Consider the following 19,352-nt stretch of genomic DNA (forward strand, 5'->3'; position numbering starts at 1 on the left):
TACAGTGTGGTAGTGAATGTGTGTTGTCCTATAGGAACTACAGTGTGGTAGTGAATGTGTGTTGTCCTATAGGAACTACAGTGTGGTAGTGAATGTGTGTTGTCCTATAGGAACTACAGTGTGGTAGTGAATGTGTGTTGTCCTATAGGAACTACAGTGTGCTAGTGAATGTGTGTTGTCTTATAGGAACTACAGTGTGGTAGTGAATGTGTGTTGTCTTATAGGAGCTACAGTGTGATAGTGAATGTGTGTTGTCCTATAGGAACTACAGTGTGCTAGTGAATGTGTGTCCTATAGGAACTACAGTGTGGTAGTGAATGTGTGTTGTCCTATAGGAACTACAGTGTGGTTGTGAATGTGTGTTGTCTTATAGGAACTACAGTGTGGTAGTGAATGTGTGTTGTCCTATAGGAACTACAGTGTGGTAGTGAATGTGTGTTGTCCTATAGGAACTACAGTGTGGTAGTGAATGTGTGTTGTCCTATAGGAACTACAGTGTGGTAGTGAATGTGTATTGTCCTATAGGAACTACAGTGTGGTAGTGAATGTGTGTTGTCCTATAGGAACTACAGTGTGGTAGTGAATGTGTGTTGTCCTATAGGAACTACAGTGTGGTAGTGAATGTGTGTTGTCTTATAGGAGCTACAGTGTGATAGTGAATGTGTGTTGTCCTATAGGAACTACAGTGTGCTAGTGAATGTGTGTCCTATAGGAACTACAGTGTGGTAGTGAATGTGTGTTGTCCTATAGGAACTACAGTGTGGTTGTGAATGTGTGTTGTCTTATAGGAACTACAGTGTGGTAGTGAATGTGTGTTGTCCTATAGGAACTACAGTGTGGTAGTGAATGTGTGTTGTCCTATAGGAACTACAGTGTGGTAGTGAATGTGTGTTGTCCTATAGGAACTACAGTGTGGTAGTGAATGTGTATTGTCCTATAGGAACTACAGTGTGGTAGTGAATGTGTGTTGTCCTATAGGAACTACAGTGTGGTAGTGAATGTGTGTTGTCCTATAGGAACTACAGTGTGGTAGTGAATGTGTGTTGTCTTATAGGAGCTACAGTGTGATAGTGAATGTGTGTTGTCCTATAGGAACTACAGTGTGCTAGTGAATGTGTGTCCTATAGGAACTACAGTGTGGTAGTGAATGTGTGTTGTCCTATAGGAACTACAGTGTGGTTGTGAATGTGTGTTGTCTTATAGGAACTACAGTGTGGTAGTGAATGTGTGTTGTCCTATAGGAACTACAGTGTGGTAGTGAATGTGTGTTGTCCTATAGGAACTACAGTGTGGTAGTGAATGTGTGTTGTCCTATAGGAACTACAGTGTGGTAGTGAATGTGTGTTGTCCTATAGGAACTACAGTGTGGTAGTGAATGTGTGTTGTCCTATAGGAACTACAGTGTGGTAGTGAATGTGTATTGTCCTATAGGAACTACAGTGTGGTAGTGAATGTGTGTTGTCCTATAGGAACTACAGTGTGGTAGTGAATGTGTGTTGTCCTATAGGAACTACAGTGTGGTAGTGAATGTGTGTTGTCTTATAGGAGCTACAGTGTGATAGTGAATGTGTGTTGTCCTATAGGAACTACAGTGTGCTAGTGAATGTGTGTCCTATAGGAACTACAGTGTGGTAGTGAATGTGTGTTGTCCTATAGGAACTACAGTGTGGTTGTGAATGTGTGTTGTCTTATAGGAACTACAGTGTGGTAGTGAATGTGTGTTGTCCTATAGGAACTACAGTGTGGTAGTGAATGTGTGTTGTCCTATAGGAACTACAGTGTGGTAGTGAATGTGTGTTGTCCTATAGGAACTACAGTGTGGTAGTGAATGTGTGTTGTCCTATAGGAACTACAGTGTGGTAGTGAATGTGTGTTGTCCTATAGGAACTACAGTGTGGTAGTGAATGTGTGTTGTCCTATAGGAACTACAGTGTGGTAGTGAATGTGTGTTGTCTTATAGGAACTACAGTGTGGTGAACATAGAGACGGGTCAGGTAGAGGTGAAGAGGATGCCGTGTCCAGGAACCAGGCTGAGCTGTCAGATGAAGATGGATAACACCTTATGGACCGCCACAGAGGTTGGCCAAACTATCACTAACACTGGGGTTGGAGTTGGCCAAACTATCACTAACACTGGGGTTGGAGTTGGCCAAACAATCATTAACACTGGGGTTGGAGTTTGCCTCACAATCACTAACACTGGGGTTGGAGTTTGCCTCACAATCACTAACACTGGGGTTGGAGTTTGCCTCACAATCATTAACACTGGGGTTGGAGTTGGCCAAACAATCATTAACACTGGGGTTGGAGTTGGTCAAACAATCATTAACACTGGGGTTGGAGTTGGCCAAACAATCATTAACACTGGGGTTGGAGTTGGCCAAACAATCACTAACACTGGGGTTGGAGTTGGCCAAACAATCACTAACACTGGGGTTGGAGTTGGCCAAACAATCATTAACACTGGGGTTGGAGTTGGCCAAACAATCACTAACACTGGGGTTGGAGTTGGCCAAACAATCATTAACACTGGGGTTGGAGTTGGCCAAACAATCATTAACACTGGGGTTGGAGTTGGCCAAACAATCACTAACACTGGGGTTGGAGTTGGCCAAACAATCATTAACACTGGGGTTGGATTTGGCCAAACAATCATTAACACTGGGGTTGGATTTGGCCAAACAATCATTAACACTGGGGTTGGGGTTGGCCAAACAATCATTAACACTGGGGTTGGGGTTTGCCTCACAATCACTAACACTGGGTTTCCTATGAACATTAGAATAGAATACTTATATTTATTCATACATGTTCTTTGCATCTGACAGTTGACTTAAATGTGAGTTTACATAAACTCTGGGGGTGGGGTTGGCCAAACAATCACTAACACTGGGGGTGGGGTTGGCCAAACTATCCTTAACACTGGATTTACATTGCAAGTTTACAGTTTACATAGCCCTCTGTCACAATGGAACTCAGCATGACATAAAAGACGTAAAGCCATTAGCCTTCTTAGGTGGATTTCATAATGTAACCAATGTACATGTTGACACCATGTCAGTACAATTGCTCTCACCATACCATAAGTATGTTCATCTCTAGTCTAACCTGTCATGTTACCTGGTGAGGCAGTGTAAAGTCTAGTGATAACATGTATGGGGAGTGTCACTGGGAACCGCCAAGAATACACAGGTACTTATGGAATTAGTACCTGTGTTGGCAAAATTTTGAAAGTATTGCTCTGCCCATGAAATGGAAGCTTATAGCATTATCCACCTTGAGTAGATGATGTATATCTGTATACGTTTAGTTTCTGTAAGTGTCTGATCGTGCGTGTACTGTACCAATCAAAAGTTTTTACTATTTTATACATTATAGAATAATAGTGAAGACGTCAAAACTATGAAATAACACATGGAATCCTGTAGTAACCAACAAAGTGTTAAACAAATCAAAATATGTTTTAGATTTTAGAATCTTCAAAGTAGCCACCCTTTGCCTTGATGACAGCTTTACACACTCTTGGCATTCTCTCAACCAAAGCTGTCATCAAGGCAAAGGGTGGCTACTTTGAAGAATCTCAAATATAACATGTATTTTGACAAATACATTTAAACTCAGTTTTTCACAATTCCTGACATTTAATCTTAGGTCAGTTAGGATCACCACTTTATTTTAAGAATGTGAAATGTCAGAATAATAGTAGAGAGAATGATTTATTTCAGCTTTTATTTCTTTCATCACATTCCCAGTGGGTCAGACATTTACATACACTCAATTAGTATTTGGTAGCATTGCCTTTAAATTGTTTAACTTGGGTCAAACGTTTTGGGTGAATTTTGGTCCATTCCTCCTGACAGAGCTGTTGTAACTGAGTCAGGTTAGTAGGCCTCCTTGCTCGCAAATGCTTTTTCAGTTCTGCCCATATATTTACTATAGGATGGAGGTCAGGGCTTTGTGATGGCCACTCCAATACCTTGACTTTGTTGTCTTTAAGTCATTTTGCCACAACTTGGGAAGTATGCTTGGGGTCTTTGTCCATTTGGAAGACCCATTTGTGACCAAGCTTTAACTTCCTGACTGATGTCTTGAGATGTTGCGTCAATATATCTACATCAATTTTCCTCCCTCATGATTCCATCTATTTTGTGAAGTGCACCAGTCCCTCCTGCAGCAAGCACCCCCACAACATGATACTGCCACCCCTGTGCTTCACGGTTAGGATGGTGTTCTTCGGCTTGCAAGCCTCCCCCTTTTTCCTCCAAACATAACGATGGTCATTATGGCCAAACAGTTCTATTTTTGTTTCATCAGACCAGAGGACATTTCTCAAAAAAGTACGATATTTGTCCCCATGTGCAGTTGCAAACAGTAGTCTGGCTTTTTTATGGCGGTTTTAGAGCAGTGACTTCTTCCTTGCTGAGCGGCCTTTCAGGTTATATCGATATAGAACTTGTTTTACTGTGGATATAGATACTTTTGTACCCGTTTCCTCCAGCATCTTCACAAGGTCCTTTGCTGTTGTTCTGGGATTGATTTGTACTTTTTGCACCAGAACGCGTCTCCTTCCTGAGCGGTATGACGGCTGCGTGGTCCCATGGTGTTTATACTTGCGTACTATTGTTTGTACAGATGAACGTGGTACCTTCAGGCATTTGGAATTTGCTCCCAAGGATGAACCAGACTTGTGGAGGTCTACAATGTTTTCTGAGGTCTTGGCTGATTTCTTTTGATTTTCCCATGATGTCAAGCGAAGAGGCACTGAGTTTGAAGGTAGGCCTTGAAATACATCCACAGGTACACCTCCAATTGACTCAAATTATGTCAATTTTAGTCTCTCAGAAGCTTCTAAAGCCATGACATAATTTTCTGGAATTTTCCAAGCTGTTTAAAGGCACAGTCAACTTAGTGTATGTAAACTTCTGACCCACTAGAATTGTGATACAGTGAATTATAAGTGAAATAATCTGTCTGTAAACAATTCTTGGAAAAATTACTTGTGTTATGCACAAAGTAGATGTCCTAACTGACTTGCCAAAACTATAGTTTGTTAACAAGAAATGTGTGGAGTGGTTGAAAAAGTTGAAAAGTTTTAATGACACCAACCTAAGTGTATGTAAACCTCCAACTTCAACTGTACATACATCTGTGTGTGTGTATTTACTTGTGTGTGTGTGTGTGTGTGTGTGTGTGTGTGTGTGTGTGTGTGTGTATTTACTTGTGTGTGTGTGTGTGTGTGTGTGTGTGTGTGTGTGTGTGTGTGTGTGTGTGTGTGTGTGTGTGTGTGTGTGTGTGTTCTAGGAGCAGGAAGTGTTCATCTACAGTCTAAAGGAGATGTGTCCACTGAGCCAGCCCCAGAAACAGATCTCCTGTCCTGCTATAGTCACCTGTCTGTTCCCCGTGCCCGCCAGAGACCAGGTAACTCTCCTGTTGTCACCTGTCTGTTCCCCGTGCTTGCCATAGACCAGGTAACTCTCCTGTTGTCACCTGTCTGTTCCCCGTGCCCGCCAGAGACCAGGTAACTTTCCTGTTGTCACCTGTCTGTTCCCCGTGCCCGCCAGAGACAAGGTAACTCTCCTGTTGTCACCTGTCTGTTCCCCGTGCCCCCATAGACCAGGTAACTTTCCTGTTGTCACCTGTCTGTTTCCCGTGCCCGCCAGAGACCAGGTAACTCTCCTGTTGTCACCTGTCTGTTCCCCATGCCCGCCAGAGACCAGGTAACTCTCCTGTTGTCACCTGTCTGTTCCCCGTGCCCGCCAGAGACCAGTTAATTCTCCTGTTGTCACCTGTCTGTTCCTCATGCCCGCCAGAGACCAGGTAACTCTCGTGTTGTCACCTGTCTGTTCCCCGTGCTCGCCAGAGACCAGTTAATTCTCCTGTTGTCACCGGTCTGTTCCCCGTGCCCGCCAGAGACCAGGTAACTCTCCTGTTGTCACCTGTCTGTTCCCCGTGCCCGCCAGAGACCAGTTAATTCTCCTGTTGTCACCGGTCTGTTCCCCGTGCCCGCTAGAGACCAGGTAACTCTCCTGTTGTCACCTGTCTATTCCCCGTGCCCGCCAGAGACCAGGTAACTGTCCTGTCGTACTGTTGTCAACTGTCTGTTCCCCGTGCCCGCCAGAGACCATGTAACATACTGTTCACTACTGCCCTGTATGGTTGTCATGATACCAGTATCACAATAATACCATATTCGAATTTCCATGGCGAACACATGTAGCAGACTACTATTTGGTCCTTTAGGAACCTTTCATACAATATTGTGTATAGCTTAGAAAATAAACACATTTGACTCTGGGTGATAACATGATGCTCTTTGTTTCCAAAATTAGGATTGTTTTCCTTTAGAATTGAAATCCGCATCATGTTTTGTTTCCTTGCTACCAGACTTATTGCGATACTGCTACCGTGACAACCCTATCTCAAACCATCTCCTAGACCAGTAGTTCCCGAACCGGTCCACCAGTAACCCCAACAATACACATTGTTGTTGTAGCCCCAGACAACCATAAATGATTACACGGATCTGTGTGAGAAAGAATTATGGGAACCCAACCCATTGTTGTTCCGTCATCTACTAAACCCCAATGTAACTCTGATACACTGGATAATCTGTGTTCTCTTATCTCTGTACTGTAAAGTGTTTATACAGTAACAGAACAGCAGTTGATAATAATACGGTACCATCTAACTGCCTTCCAAACCAGCCTGACTGTTTTCACCGTTTGTAGGGGTTTATTTGCATTCTGACCATCATTAACTAACACAGCTACTGTGGTAAAAGAGGTTTTACGGGCTTCTTAACAGTAGAAATGCCAGCCCTCGAGCGGTCCCACTCTGAGCCAATGGCGCGTCTTTTTGATGTCAACATTCAAACAGTATAAATCCATTAATAAATGCATCCCGAAAAATGTTCCTTTGGTTGTGTTTACGAAGGTAACATTAGAATACAAATGTGTATATTTTTTAAAGAACATAATAGCATTTTCATTAGTATATGTTACTGTAGTCTATTTGTAAAAAGAAAACGAAAAACCACTAACCACACCCATTATAATTTCATTTTGGCAGGTCTTAAGAAACATTGAAATAAGAAAATGTACTTCAAAAGAACAGAACATATGATGTGTTTTATTATGTTACTAGTCTGTGCTTAGTGGCCTGGGCTGTATGCTGCCACGTGTTCATGTGTGGAGTGCATGGACGCGGTTACTCTTGGTAAAAGTGAGAGAGATTTTTATTTTGTTGTTGAATTTTTACCCCTTTTTCTCCCCAATTTCATGGTATCCAATTGTTAGTAGTTACTATCTTGTCTCATCGCTACAACTCCCGCACGGGCTCGGGAGAGACGAAGGTCGAAAGCCATGCGTCCTCCGAAACACAACCCAGCCGCACTGCTTCTTAGCCGCACCAATGTGTCGGAGGAAACACCGTGCACCTGGTTAGCGTGCACTGCGCCCGGCCCGCCACAGGAGTAGGTATGGAATGATTGTTCATTTCCAATACAATCTCTTAGTTGTGGTCATTTGTGGTGCCCAGATCATTGTAATAATGTTCTGCCTCCCCGACCATCCGACTGACTAAAATGGGCCAGTGGCTGAATCTAGTTGCCTACGTCTGCTGCAGGGGGATTTTAAAAAGACACTTTTTGTTGCTCCGTTTCCCTGCCTCTGTATCAAGTCCAAGCTGCACTAGTCCATCTCTTCATATACAATTTGACGATTGTTAATATTGTCACCCATCAGACTATTGTCCATTTAATCTTGTGTTTAGGCTAACTCTATTATTATGTGTAAAATGTATTTCAATATAGTTTAGGTGTAGTTTAGATGGGCCATCTGCTGTGTGTGTTAAATATACTTATTTAGGAAAAGTCAATGGCCACGTCATTTCAAAGTGTTAATGAGTTTTGTGTCAACATGACGCTTTCAGTGCTTCTAGTGATCACTGCCTTTTTACAGGAGCACTGCCTGTTTGCCCCCCCACCTCCCCTTCACCCCCCTCTCCCTAGACCCTCAGCCCTTTGAAGTGTCCTGTGGCTGGGGTAGTCCAGGTGTTGAGTCTGACCTAGTGGAGCCTGCTGTCTGTCTGGGGATAAGGAGCTAAAGGCTCTCTCACATTATACCTGCAAGGCACTTTGAGTTGCTTGCCTCGAAGAAGGGGAGCAGAAGTGTTGGATAGTTCCATTTGTTTGAACTTTGACAGAAGCAACACCCCCAAAGTACCATAGCTCTATGTAACATATTTCTGACACGTCGGCTGTTCAGGGTGTTACACTGCAGACGTGGAGCCCCCTTTGATCTTTCCCTCCTTCCCAGAAACCCATCCTCCACTGAAGTCAGCTGTACAGGTAGAACAGTCCTGCTGTAGGACAACAGTAGAACAACCACTGGTAGTTGCTAGGGGGACTGTGAGGTCGTGGGAGGAACAACTCTGGGGAAAACATTCTACAGTGACACTTAGCCTCTGACCTGGTTGTATGACATGTAAATATGTGTTGGGAATGACGAACGCTATCAAACGCATATTTACACTTAAATTAGAAGAGCGTACAGTAGATTGATTTACTGGTTGTATTATTTACTGCAGCAGTGCAGTCTTTTTACTGCCCCGCTCTCTATTCTAACTTAGTAAACAAGAATGTTTTCACCTCCGTTCATGCTTTTCATCTAGTCTTCAGTCTTTATCAAGGTTGGGATGTGTTGTTGATATCTTTACTATCTCTGTCTCTCTCTCCCTCTCCACGTCCCTTCAACCACTCTCCATTCCATATACACCCCCACAACCTAACATTCTGGTCTCCTCCCACCCAAGCAGACCCAGGCGTGTGTCTTCATGGGGATGTCAGACGGTCTGGTGGCAGTGTACTCTCTAATGGATGACATGCCTGTGGAAGGAGAGACCTACCTGTGTTCTCACACCCTCAATATGACCATGTTTGGGATGGAGGACTCTGACCCCAGACAGAGACCCTACCCAGTCAGGAGCATGGTCCTGGTCCACAGTGGATCCCAGGTTGGAATAGATATATCAATATGCCGATATATCGAAATGTATCTATTTATCTATCTATCTAGATATTCTGATATATTTCAATATACCTGTATTCCACAATGTCCAATGATGAAATAGTAAATAATTGTATACAGTAGTGAAATACCGGTAACCTCATTACAATATTACTGGGTTAAACTCTGGTAATATGAATGGTTATCATAAAGTGTAAATCTTATCTCCACCTCGCTCTTCCTCCCAGCTGTGGTACTCCCATGGTCCAGGCCTGCTGGTGATCGACTGCCGGACCCTCCAGGCGGTGCATCGTCTGGACCCCTACGACCCACCATCCTCCATACAGGCCCTGGCCTCCAGCCCCTGTCTGTGGGGGGATGAGGCAGTGTGGACCCTGGACGACCACACCAACACCCTGCAGCTGTACCACGCTGCCACCTACCAGCTCTGTGCCACGTACAGGTGTGTGAGATGTGGGTGGGTGGGGTGAGGTAGTGTTAGACTAATGGGTAGAACACTGCTATAAGATACACTGGTGGTATTAGGACACAGCTATAAGATACACTGGTGGTATTAGGACACAGCTATAAGATACACTGGTGGTAGGTAGGACACAGCTATTGGATACGCTGGTGGTATTAGGACACAGCTATAAGATAAGCGGTACAAATAAACAGCCAAGACACAATTTATAATAGGGATCCATAATAAATACAAATACACAGCCAAGACACAATTTCACTATGCAACAGACCATGTGACCAATACATACACATAATACAAATGTCATTTCGTCATTGCAGCTGTGGAGATGCCAACCCTCTCCGGGACGTGTTCACTGTACAGCGACCTGCAGGGGTTACCATGGCTACTAGTCCTGACCTTGACTCAAAGAGGAAGAGTCTAGATGAGGAGGAGGAGGAATGTCCTAACGACAAAGTGACGCTGATCTACAGCGAGGAGGCGGGAACTCAGATCATCCAGCACCAGGATTCGCTGACTGACTACTGCTCCATCTCTTCTGACTCCACCCCTTCGCTGGGATTTGACCGATCCGGCCCCTTGTCAGAGCCGCTGGGATTGGACAGATCCAGTTCCTGCGCGCTCAGCTCATTGGCTAGTTCCAGCAGTATGCCTTTTTCCACTGAGGAGGAAGAGAGGCCTCAGGACCAACCAGACGACCCTGACCCTGTGGTGAACTCTGACCCCACCACAACCTTTACCACCACTCCCCCCCACCTGCAGGCCCTCACTGTGCTGGCTGTCAATGGAACCCTTTGGATCCCCAGGTACCCACAATGCTACACACACAAACCCAGCATGTCACACTGTCTTACAACAGACTTTTTTGCAGTCAAGAAAGATTGCTATACCATATTTAGTTGGTTCCTGAGACATTAACACTCCTCCAGGCGTTGTGAGATCTGATACTGCAACATTTCCATCGGGTCTGTCTGGTCCTACTCCAATCTGTTTTGGATGTAAGCACTAGTTGTTATTTATGGGAAGTTGTGTTTCCATAGCTTGGGCTGACACTAAAGACGTGAAGAGCAGAATCAACAACCACTGAAATATCTGAACGGTTCCTTTTGTGAAGGAAAAGGCTTTTTAGAAAAGGCCCAAATGGCCCAGTCTGGATCCAGGTCAGGGTCTTTTTCTGGCCCAGAGTAGACTTGTTTTGGGCCAGTCTTCAGAGGGTGAAACAGGGTAAAGTCTTATGGTGTAAATATGCCAACAGATGAGACTTAGGTCTGTCCTCAAATCACAATTTAGAGTTTTGAATAAGGTTTGTCATTTACAAAATACTATTCAACTAACCAAGTATGTCAAACATAAAAATAAAAAATGTGCAAAGTGACCATGATTGCTACCGTTAGTTGTTGTGCTAGTCAGCTATAGCTTGTTCTCGATCTAACTTTCTAGTTAATGGTGAGCCAATATATTTTATCATGGCTTTGTCTTGTCCCTCTGCAGCAGACACGTTTTGGGCTTCTTTGTCATTATTGAGCCAATACTCGAATCAGCAAGAAGTGATTTGAATCAGAGTATAATTAGAATCTATGAGTATAATCTACGTGGTCAGCCCCACTGAAACACTACCTATTTGACTCTGCCAAGAACAGATCTTTAGTCACTACTGTGTTGTGTTCCAGGAGTGGTGGTGACGTGATGGTGATCGAGGTCCAGCGGCAGACAGGACAGCTCAGGGGGCGTGTCATCGCTGTGCTCTGCCCCCCCGGAACTTCCTCTTACGGGTAAGATCATATCCTGTCAGGAAGGCTGTTTCTCAATAGTCTAAAGGGACAGTTTGAGATGCATCCATTCTTTTTGATAGCCAGTAAGGTGTATAGACTGTCTGTCCAATCAGCTTCCACCATGCTGATGGAACAGCCAGTTACAAAATCCACTCCTAGCCCCACCCCCTAGACAATGCTTTTAAATCTGAGAAGTCTGGATAGGTTTTGTGAATATGGTAATAGCCCTCCCTTGCCCTCTGATAGGCTAGATCAGGGCTGCTGCCTTGGAGCGCTACCGTCCTGCAGGGTTTCAGTCCAACCGTTATTTAGCACACCGTAGTTTATTAGCTGCTTACCAAGACTTTAACTAGCTGAATCAGGTATGTCAGGTTGGGGCTGGACTGAGACCTACAGGATGGTATATCTCCAGGAAGAGGGTGGAGCAGCACTGGCCTCAATGATATTTCCTTTGGGATCGATAGGATGTACCCATAGGATGTACCCAATCCATAGGATGTACCCAATCCATAGGATGTACCCAATCCATAGGATGTACCCAATTGTATAGGCTACCGTATGGGTTCATGCTCTAAAGCAGGTATCCCATTCCTAGCCTTCGAGGGCCACAGTGTCTGTTGACGACAGCTTCTCCTTCAGTAGTAGCCTTTACATCCTGCCGAGCAGAGCCATATTGGGCTGGCCTGGTTACGTATCCACCATAGTAGCTGTAACCGTGCTGGAAAAGACTGTCTGAATCACCACAGTTCTGTTGGGGTCGGCACGATAGTGTAAGATATTATACACCTTTGTCCTTAATGGCAAAGGTGCATAATTACCCCCATGTATTTACCATAAACACCTCATTTGGGGATTTTGCGGTATTATACAATGCTCTCTGTTGCTCTTTTGTTGTGTCGTCATTAGCACAGTGTACATGATCCCAATTCTAGCTCCAAAGACAGCGTCAATTTGAAAAAAATGAAAAAGCAGATTGTGCTGATTTATAGGCACATTGAACCATGTCGCGCGCCGTAGTTTAAAGCCTGGATAGTGGTCAAACGATGATGTCATATCTGTTCTTCAATCTTTTTTGCACCTTGGCCATTGTCTGGGAAGCAGAACAGAAACCCTCCATGCTCCAGGAAGTGCAGTTGAAGACACCTGCTGTAAATTATAGTCACTTTCAAATAGATTGTACCACACAAAGAATCCCCAATGCAATTATAACATCCAACGAAACAGTGTGGGAAAGTGCTCCATTGATTAACCCATTACAGTCTAAGCCGGGGGAAAGAGGGGGTGGGGGTTCTACTAAGCTATATGGAATTGTTTTAAGAAGGTCATACCAAGGATCATTTAGTTATTTGATTTAGAATTTTAATACAGGGGCGGAACCAAATGTCAGGGCAATGTCTTTCTACCGTAACACCGGCACATTGCCCCATCCAAGCCACGGGATGCATCCCAAATAACACCCTTTGCTCTATAGAGTGCACTACTTTTGACCAGAACACCTATGGGCCCTATGTAGGGCATGGGGTTCCATTTGGGATCCAGCCATGGTGTTAACAGTGAAAAACAGGCCTCATTCCAGACCTGTGGAGTGTTGGACCTCTTTATCTGCTGTAGCAAAGTAGGCCAGCAGAACTGTCTGGCTACATCCCAAATGGACCCCTAGTCCATATGTAGTAGCACCCTGTTCCCTATTGTGTGCCCTGGTCAAAAGTATTGCACTACATAGGGAATAAGGTGCAATTTGGGACGTACACACTTTCTGGCACAGCAAGAAAAAAGGAGCTGGAGATTAATTTGCTGATTCAGCTTCAATAAAGACCCAGCAGAGATCCCTCATCATGTGCTTAACGGGGTTTTTCTCCGCTCTGTATTATTCCTATAAACGTCCCAGCAGCTGTTTTAAGCTACAGCAGAAGAGGACTTCTGTCTGCAGTGCATGCGTGTACGTGTGTCAGTGTGTGTGCGTGAGGTTTTAGCAGCAGGCAATGAAAGGGCCACCCAAAGCCGAGGTCCTTAATAAGCAGTGGTTGTCAGGGGGTTAGTGCTATCCGGAATCCTTAGGACATCCTTAGCCCATACCCTAACTTTAACATTAACCCTTAACTTAGGCCATTTCAATTTCAACTTCAACAGGTGACGTTAGATCCCATTTAGACTAGTAGCACCAGGGACAGGTTGTAGGTCTGGCCATAGGGTCGCAGGAAGACAGGAAAGGCTGTGAGAAACACGCTGGAGATTCTGGGGCTTGTTTCACATCCACTGTAGACTGACTGACTGATCTACAATCATAATGACTCGTTATTAGATTGCAGTGTGTACCATAGAGGAGGATGGTAGTCTGGTAAGCTACAACACATGAAACACCAGTGTTGTGTAACCATCAGTGTTGTAGATTGCAGTGTGTACCAGAGAGGATGATGGTAGTCTTGGTAAGCTACAACACATGAAACAACAGTGTTGTGTAACCATCAGTGTTGTAGATTGCAGTGTGTACCAGAGAGGATGATGGTAGTCTTGGTAAGCTACAACACATGAAACAACAGTGTTGTGTAAAACCATCAGTGTGTAGATTGCATGTGTAACCATCAGAGCAGAGAGATGATGGTAGTCTTGGTAAGCTACAACACATGAAACAACAGTGTTGTGTAACCATCAGNCGGAACCAAATGTCAGGGCAATGTTCTTTCTACCGTAACACCGCACATTGCCCCATCCAAGCCACGGGATGCATCCCAAATAACACCCTTTGCTCTATAGAGTGCACTACTTTTGACCAGAACACCTATGGGCCCTATGTAGGGCATGGGGTTCCATTTGGGATCCAGCCATGGTGTTAACAGTGAAAACAGGCCTCATTCCAGACCTGTGGAGTGTTGGACCTCTTTATCTGCTGTAGCAAAGTAGGCCAGCAGAACTGTCTGGCTACATCCCAAATGGACCCCTAGTCCATATGTAGTAGCACCCTGTTCCCTATTGTGTGCCCTGGTCAAAAGTATTGCACTACATAGGGAATAAGGTGCAATTTGGGACGTACACACTTTCTGGCACAGCAAGAAAAGGAGCTGGAGATTAATTTGCTGATTCAGCTTCAATAAAGACCCAGCAGAGATCCCTCATCATGTGCTTAACGGGGTTTTTCTCCGCTCTGTAATTATTCCTATAAACGTCCCAGCAGCTGTTTTAGCTACAGCAGAAGAGGACTTCTGTCTGCAGTGCATGCGTGTACGTGTGTCAGTGTGTGTGCGTGAGGTTTTAGCAGCAGGCAATGAAAGGGCCACCCAAAGCCGAGGTCCTTAATAAGCAGTGGTTGTCAGGGGGTTAGTGCTATCCGGAATCCTTAGGACATCCTTAGCCCATACCCTAACTTTAACATTAACCCTTACCTTAGCCATTTCAATTTCAACTTCAACAGGGTGACGTTAGATCCCATTTAGACTAGTAGCACCAGGGACAGGTTGAGGTCTGGCCATAGGGTCGCAGGAAGACAGGAAAGGCTGTGAGAAACACGCTGGAGATTCTGGGCTTGTTTCACATCCACTGTAGACTGACTGACTGATCTACAAATCATAATGACTCGTTATTTAGATTGCAGTGTGTACCAGAGAGGATGATGGTAGTCTTGGTAAGCTACAACACATGAAACAACAGTGTTGTGTAACCATCAGTGTTGTAGATTGCAGTGTGTACCAGAGAGGATGATGGTAGTCTTGGTAAGCTACAACACATGAAACAACAGTGTTGTGTAACCATCAGTGTTGTAGATTGCAGTGTGTACCAGAGAGGATGATGGTAGTCTTGGTAAGCTACAACACATGAAACAACAGTGTTGTGTAACCATCAGTGTTGTAGATTGCAGTGTGTACCAGAGAGGATGATGGTAGTCTTGGTAAGCTACAAACACATGAAACAACAGTGTTGTGTAACCATCAGTGTTGTAGATTGCAGTGTGTACCAGAGAGGATGATGGTAGTCTTGGTAAGCTACAACACATGAAACAACAGTGTTGTGTAACCATCAGTGTTGTAGATTGCAGTGTGTACCAGAGAGGATGATGGTAGTCTTGGTAAGCTACAACACATGAAACAACAGTGTTGTGTAACCATCAGTGTTGTAGATTGCAGTGTGTACCAGAGAGGATGATGGTAGTCTTGGTAAGCTACAACACATGAAACAACAGTGTTGTGTAACCATCAGTGTTGTAGATTGCAGTGTGTACCAGAGAGGATGATGGTAGTCTTGGTAAGCTACAACACATGAAACAACAGTGGGAGGAAGATAATATGGGGGTGTGTATATGATGCATGGTTAAGCACGCAACACGGCAACAAGCTATGTTCCTCTTCCCAGAGTGTTTGTGTCATGTCCTACATAAATCAGGAGTGCGATGTTTTACCTGTTTGTGTCATTTCTGGAAAGTATGTATTAACCTGTCGATGGCACTTTAAACACTGATCTAAGATTCTGAGTTAAAGTCAGGTTTTAGGGAAGGTAAGTTCATTCTAGATGTGTGCCTTAGGGCACCTCCTACCTGGAGGTAGAAATCCTATGTAAACAGGGTGTTGTGTGTACTCCTCAGTGTACTCCTCAGTGTACTCCTCAGTGTACTCCTCAGTAGCCTTCCAGGGAACCTCTTCTCAGTAAAGCCTGGCTACTTCTAGGAAGAATCCACACATACACATTTCAACGTTTAACTCTCTCTTTCCCTCCTCCCTATTTCACACTTCTCTCTTTCTATTACTCTTCCCTCCCTCTCTTCCTCCCTCTCCCTCGCTCTTTACCCCCTCTCTCTCTCTCTTTACCCCCTCTCTCTCTCTCAGGACCCTGGAGGAGGCCGCACTGGTGGCAAAGGACACGGTTGTGTGTGGCTTTCGCAACGAAAATAGGGCCTGGTGCCTGTGTGTCTGGCGGGGCTGGGGCCCCCGTGAGCTAGAGGTCTTCTACCAGTCCTATGAGGAGCTGGGGAGGCTGGAGACCAGCATGAGGAAAAGAAGGTAGCCGTTGTACGGCACCGGCCGTGGTGTCCCAGGCAGAGTCTAGCAGTCACAGAATCATAGCTCTCTGTCTGTCTCTGTGTGTGAGAGAGAGAGAACACATTCACAGGCCCCCAGTGTTCAGAGCAGGGGGCCGCGGAGCTCTGACATCAGAGTGACAAGGAGGGGTGAGGGAGATGGTGAAGCAAAAGAGAGGACAGGAGAGATTGGGATATGTTGAGAGGAGACTCAGGGATGGGGCGGGGGCTCATCCTGTTATAGCTTGGGCCCAAACCCCCATGGACTAGGTCAAAACCCCCGTGTGCCCCCAACACACCCCACACTTCCCCCTCTGGAGCACCACTAAGATGGATTGACTATCAGTTAAACCTGAGCCTGAAGATAGAAGGGACTAGGGTTGCAATTTTCCGGTAACTACCAAAAATGCCAGGTTTTCCAGAAATCCAGTTGGAAGACTCCTGAAATCAGGATTAAGCAGGAAAACCAGAATCTACCAACCAGGATTTCTGGAGAACCTGGGGATTTTGGGAAGGTTACTGGAGTTCTGCAACCATAAAACAGACGGTAGGACAAAACGGGCCGTAAAGACACGTGTCCCAGATCTACTGAACACAGAGTGTACTCACTTCACAGGACAGTGGAACGTAACACTCAACTGAGTTGTGTGTGTGAGATATATGAGTAAACAACACCGTAAGCAGTTCTGTTTCCTCATGGGGCGGCAGGGTAGCCTAGTGGTTAGAGCTTTGGACTAGTAACCGAAAGGTTGCAAGTTCAAATCCCCGAGCTGACAAGGTACAAATCTGTCGTTCTGCCCCTGAACAGGCAGTTAACCCACTGTTCCTAGGCCGTCATTGAAAATAAAAATTTGTTCTTAACTGACTTGCCTAGTTAAATAAAGGTTAAAAAAATAAATAAAAAATAGGCCATCTCCCAACAGACCAAGGACACAGCAGAAAGGACTCACCCCTGCCCTGCAGTATAGAGACTGGGACTGTCTCTAAACCAATGACACTCTCCTATACCAATCTCTCACACTAGCTCAGATAGACATTAGATGAAGGGTTTCTGCTGCTGGGCTAAACTCTGACTTGTGCATTTAACAAGTAACAAGACTGTAGACAGAAGTCAGGGTTAACTATGTGTAGGAGTTTGCCCTTCGGTTTGATGCCCGTCAGTTTTACTTCCAGTGTTGGCGCTTGAAGTTGCCAGTACTATATTGTGTATTGAGGATGCATCACAAATGGCACCCTATTCCCTACATAGTGCACTATGGGCCCTGGCCAAAAGTAGTGCACTAAGTAGGGTTCCATTTGGGACATCCAGTGTGTTGATACCAACATGGGAGGGTTTCCTAACTTCACTGCTGTGTCAGTGAGATGGTGTTCATTTATGGTGTAATATGTTCAAATCCTCTTCAGTGTAAATATACTATATTGTGTATATACTGTACGACCATGAATAAACTTCTTCTAATAGTAGAAGCCTGTGTTGAATGGAAGTTTATTGACCTCTTATCCAACCTGCCTGCTGTGTCTATCGAATGGGATCAACTAAATGTTGCTTGTAAGAGACTTGCCTGCATCCCCCAATCTCCTACATTTGACTATCCTCTCCTTCTCTCCCAAGACTCTCTTTTCCCCCTCTCTCTCCTTCTCTCCCCCTATCTCTCCTTCTCCCCCCATCTTTCCTTCTCTCCCCGTCTCGCTCTCCTTCTCTCCCCATCTTTCTCCTCACTCTCCTTCTCTCCCAAGACTCTCTTTCCCCCTCTCTCTCTCCTTCTCTCCCCCTATCTCTCCTTTTCCCCCTCTTTCCTTCTCTCCCCGTCTCGCTCTCCTTCTCTCCCCATCTTTCTCCTCACTCTCCTTCTCTCCCGAGACTCTCTTTCCCCCTCTCTCTCTCCTTCTCTCCCCCTATCTCTCCTTCTCTCCCCCTATCTCTCCTTCTCCCCCTCTCGCTCTCCTTCTCTCCCCATCTTTCTCCTCGCTCTCCTTCTCTCCCCCCTCTCTCTCCTTCTGTCCCCCCTCTCTCTCCTTCTTTCCCCCCTCTCTCCCCCTCTCTTTTTCAACCCACCCTCTCCCCTCATTCGTGGAAGGAGGGAATATTCTGGGCAGATTGTGAGAAGGATACAGAGGGATAGAGGGGGCACGTTGAGAGGGGAACATGGAGAGATGGGGGTGGGTGGAGCAATATGAGGAGAGAGAGGTAGGGGGTAGGTAAGTTCTCCAACACAGCCTTGCTGTAACCTGACCGCTGATGAGGGATGAAAGGATGATGGATTAATGAAGGGAGCGCTGACAGGGGTCCCACCTGGAGGGAGGAATACAGGGTGCTTGTACCATACTATGCCAGGTATTACATATACACACAGAACATTGAACCTACACTAACACACACCAGTGAACCACATGCACACACCATTGAACACACACACACCTACCCCCCATCTTTACACACACACACAGTGTGCAACTCTGGATGTATGCAGAGAGTGGTAGGTAAATGCAACCTCCTAGAAAATATTATATTGTTTGAAAACCAATGAAGCATATCAGATCAGGTATCTAACCCAGATCAAATCTCTAACGTACTGAATAAAGCTTCCCGGATCAGCAATAGGCAGTAACTGTCTTTCTCACTTCGGAGAGACCCTGGCCTGAACAGAAGCTACAGTACTGATTGAGATTTTCTTGAATTTGCTCGCGAAACCATTTCGTAAACAAGATGACAGTCTCTGCCAAGGGTTTACTTAGCCCAAAACATGGTGGCACAGAGAAAAACCATGAATGTTGCTCTTGTCATCTAAAAACACTTGACAGTCTGTTGCCCTGATATGAATTGGTTTCACTCAAATCTCGGGGTGTCCTCCAGCAACCTCTGGGCCCTGCATACACGTGGTCCATAACACATCTGACATAGCGGCGATAATACATCCAAGAGTTTTTCTGTACAAAATTGCAACCACTGTGGCGATTTACACAATTGTGTAAAAGTTTTTTTTGCAGGCAAACTCTGTGCTGTATCACTAAAATATCCATTGCATCCCTTCCATTGTCAAATGTGTTCTGCAACCTCAGTGTGTATGGGGCCTCTGAGCTTAACA

General features: G+C 45.0%; 1 protein-coding gene across 1 annotated transcript in view; it reads left to right on the forward strand.

Moving 5' to 3' along the window:
- Nucleotides 1-17,733, forward strand: part of LOC116373424 (leucine-rich repeat serine/threonine-protein kinase 1) — a 49,035-nt gene extending 31,302 nt beyond the window's left edge. The window contains exons 7-13 of the mRNA XM_031822006.1: nucleotides 1,961-2,078; nucleotides 5,302-5,418; nucleotides 8,812-9,012; nucleotides 9,254-9,468; nucleotides 9,810-10,295; nucleotides 11,160-11,261; nucleotides 16,076-17,733. Of these exons, the coding sequence (XP_031677866.1) occupies nucleotides 1,961-2,078; nucleotides 5,302-5,418; nucleotides 8,812-9,012; nucleotides 9,254-9,468; nucleotides 9,810-10,295; nucleotides 11,160-11,261; nucleotides 16,076-16,253 (1,417 nt within the window). The 3' untranslated portion in view covers nucleotides 16,254-17,733. The remainder of the gene's footprint in view (nucleotides 1-1,960; nucleotides 2,079-5,301; nucleotides 5,419-8,811; nucleotides 9,013-9,253; nucleotides 9,469-9,809; nucleotides 10,296-11,159; nucleotides 11,262-16,075) is intronic.
- Nucleotides 17,734-19,352: the final 1,619 nt, after the last annotated feature.

Source organism: Oncorhynchus kisutch, unplaced genomic scaffold (genome assembly GCF_002021735.2).
Source record: "Oncorhynchus kisutch isolate 150728-3 unplaced genomic scaffold, Okis_V2 scaffold4044, whole genome shotgun sequence".
NCBI lineage: Eukaryota > Metazoa > Chordata > Actinopteri > Salmoniformes > Salmonidae > Oncorhynchus > Oncorhynchus kisutch.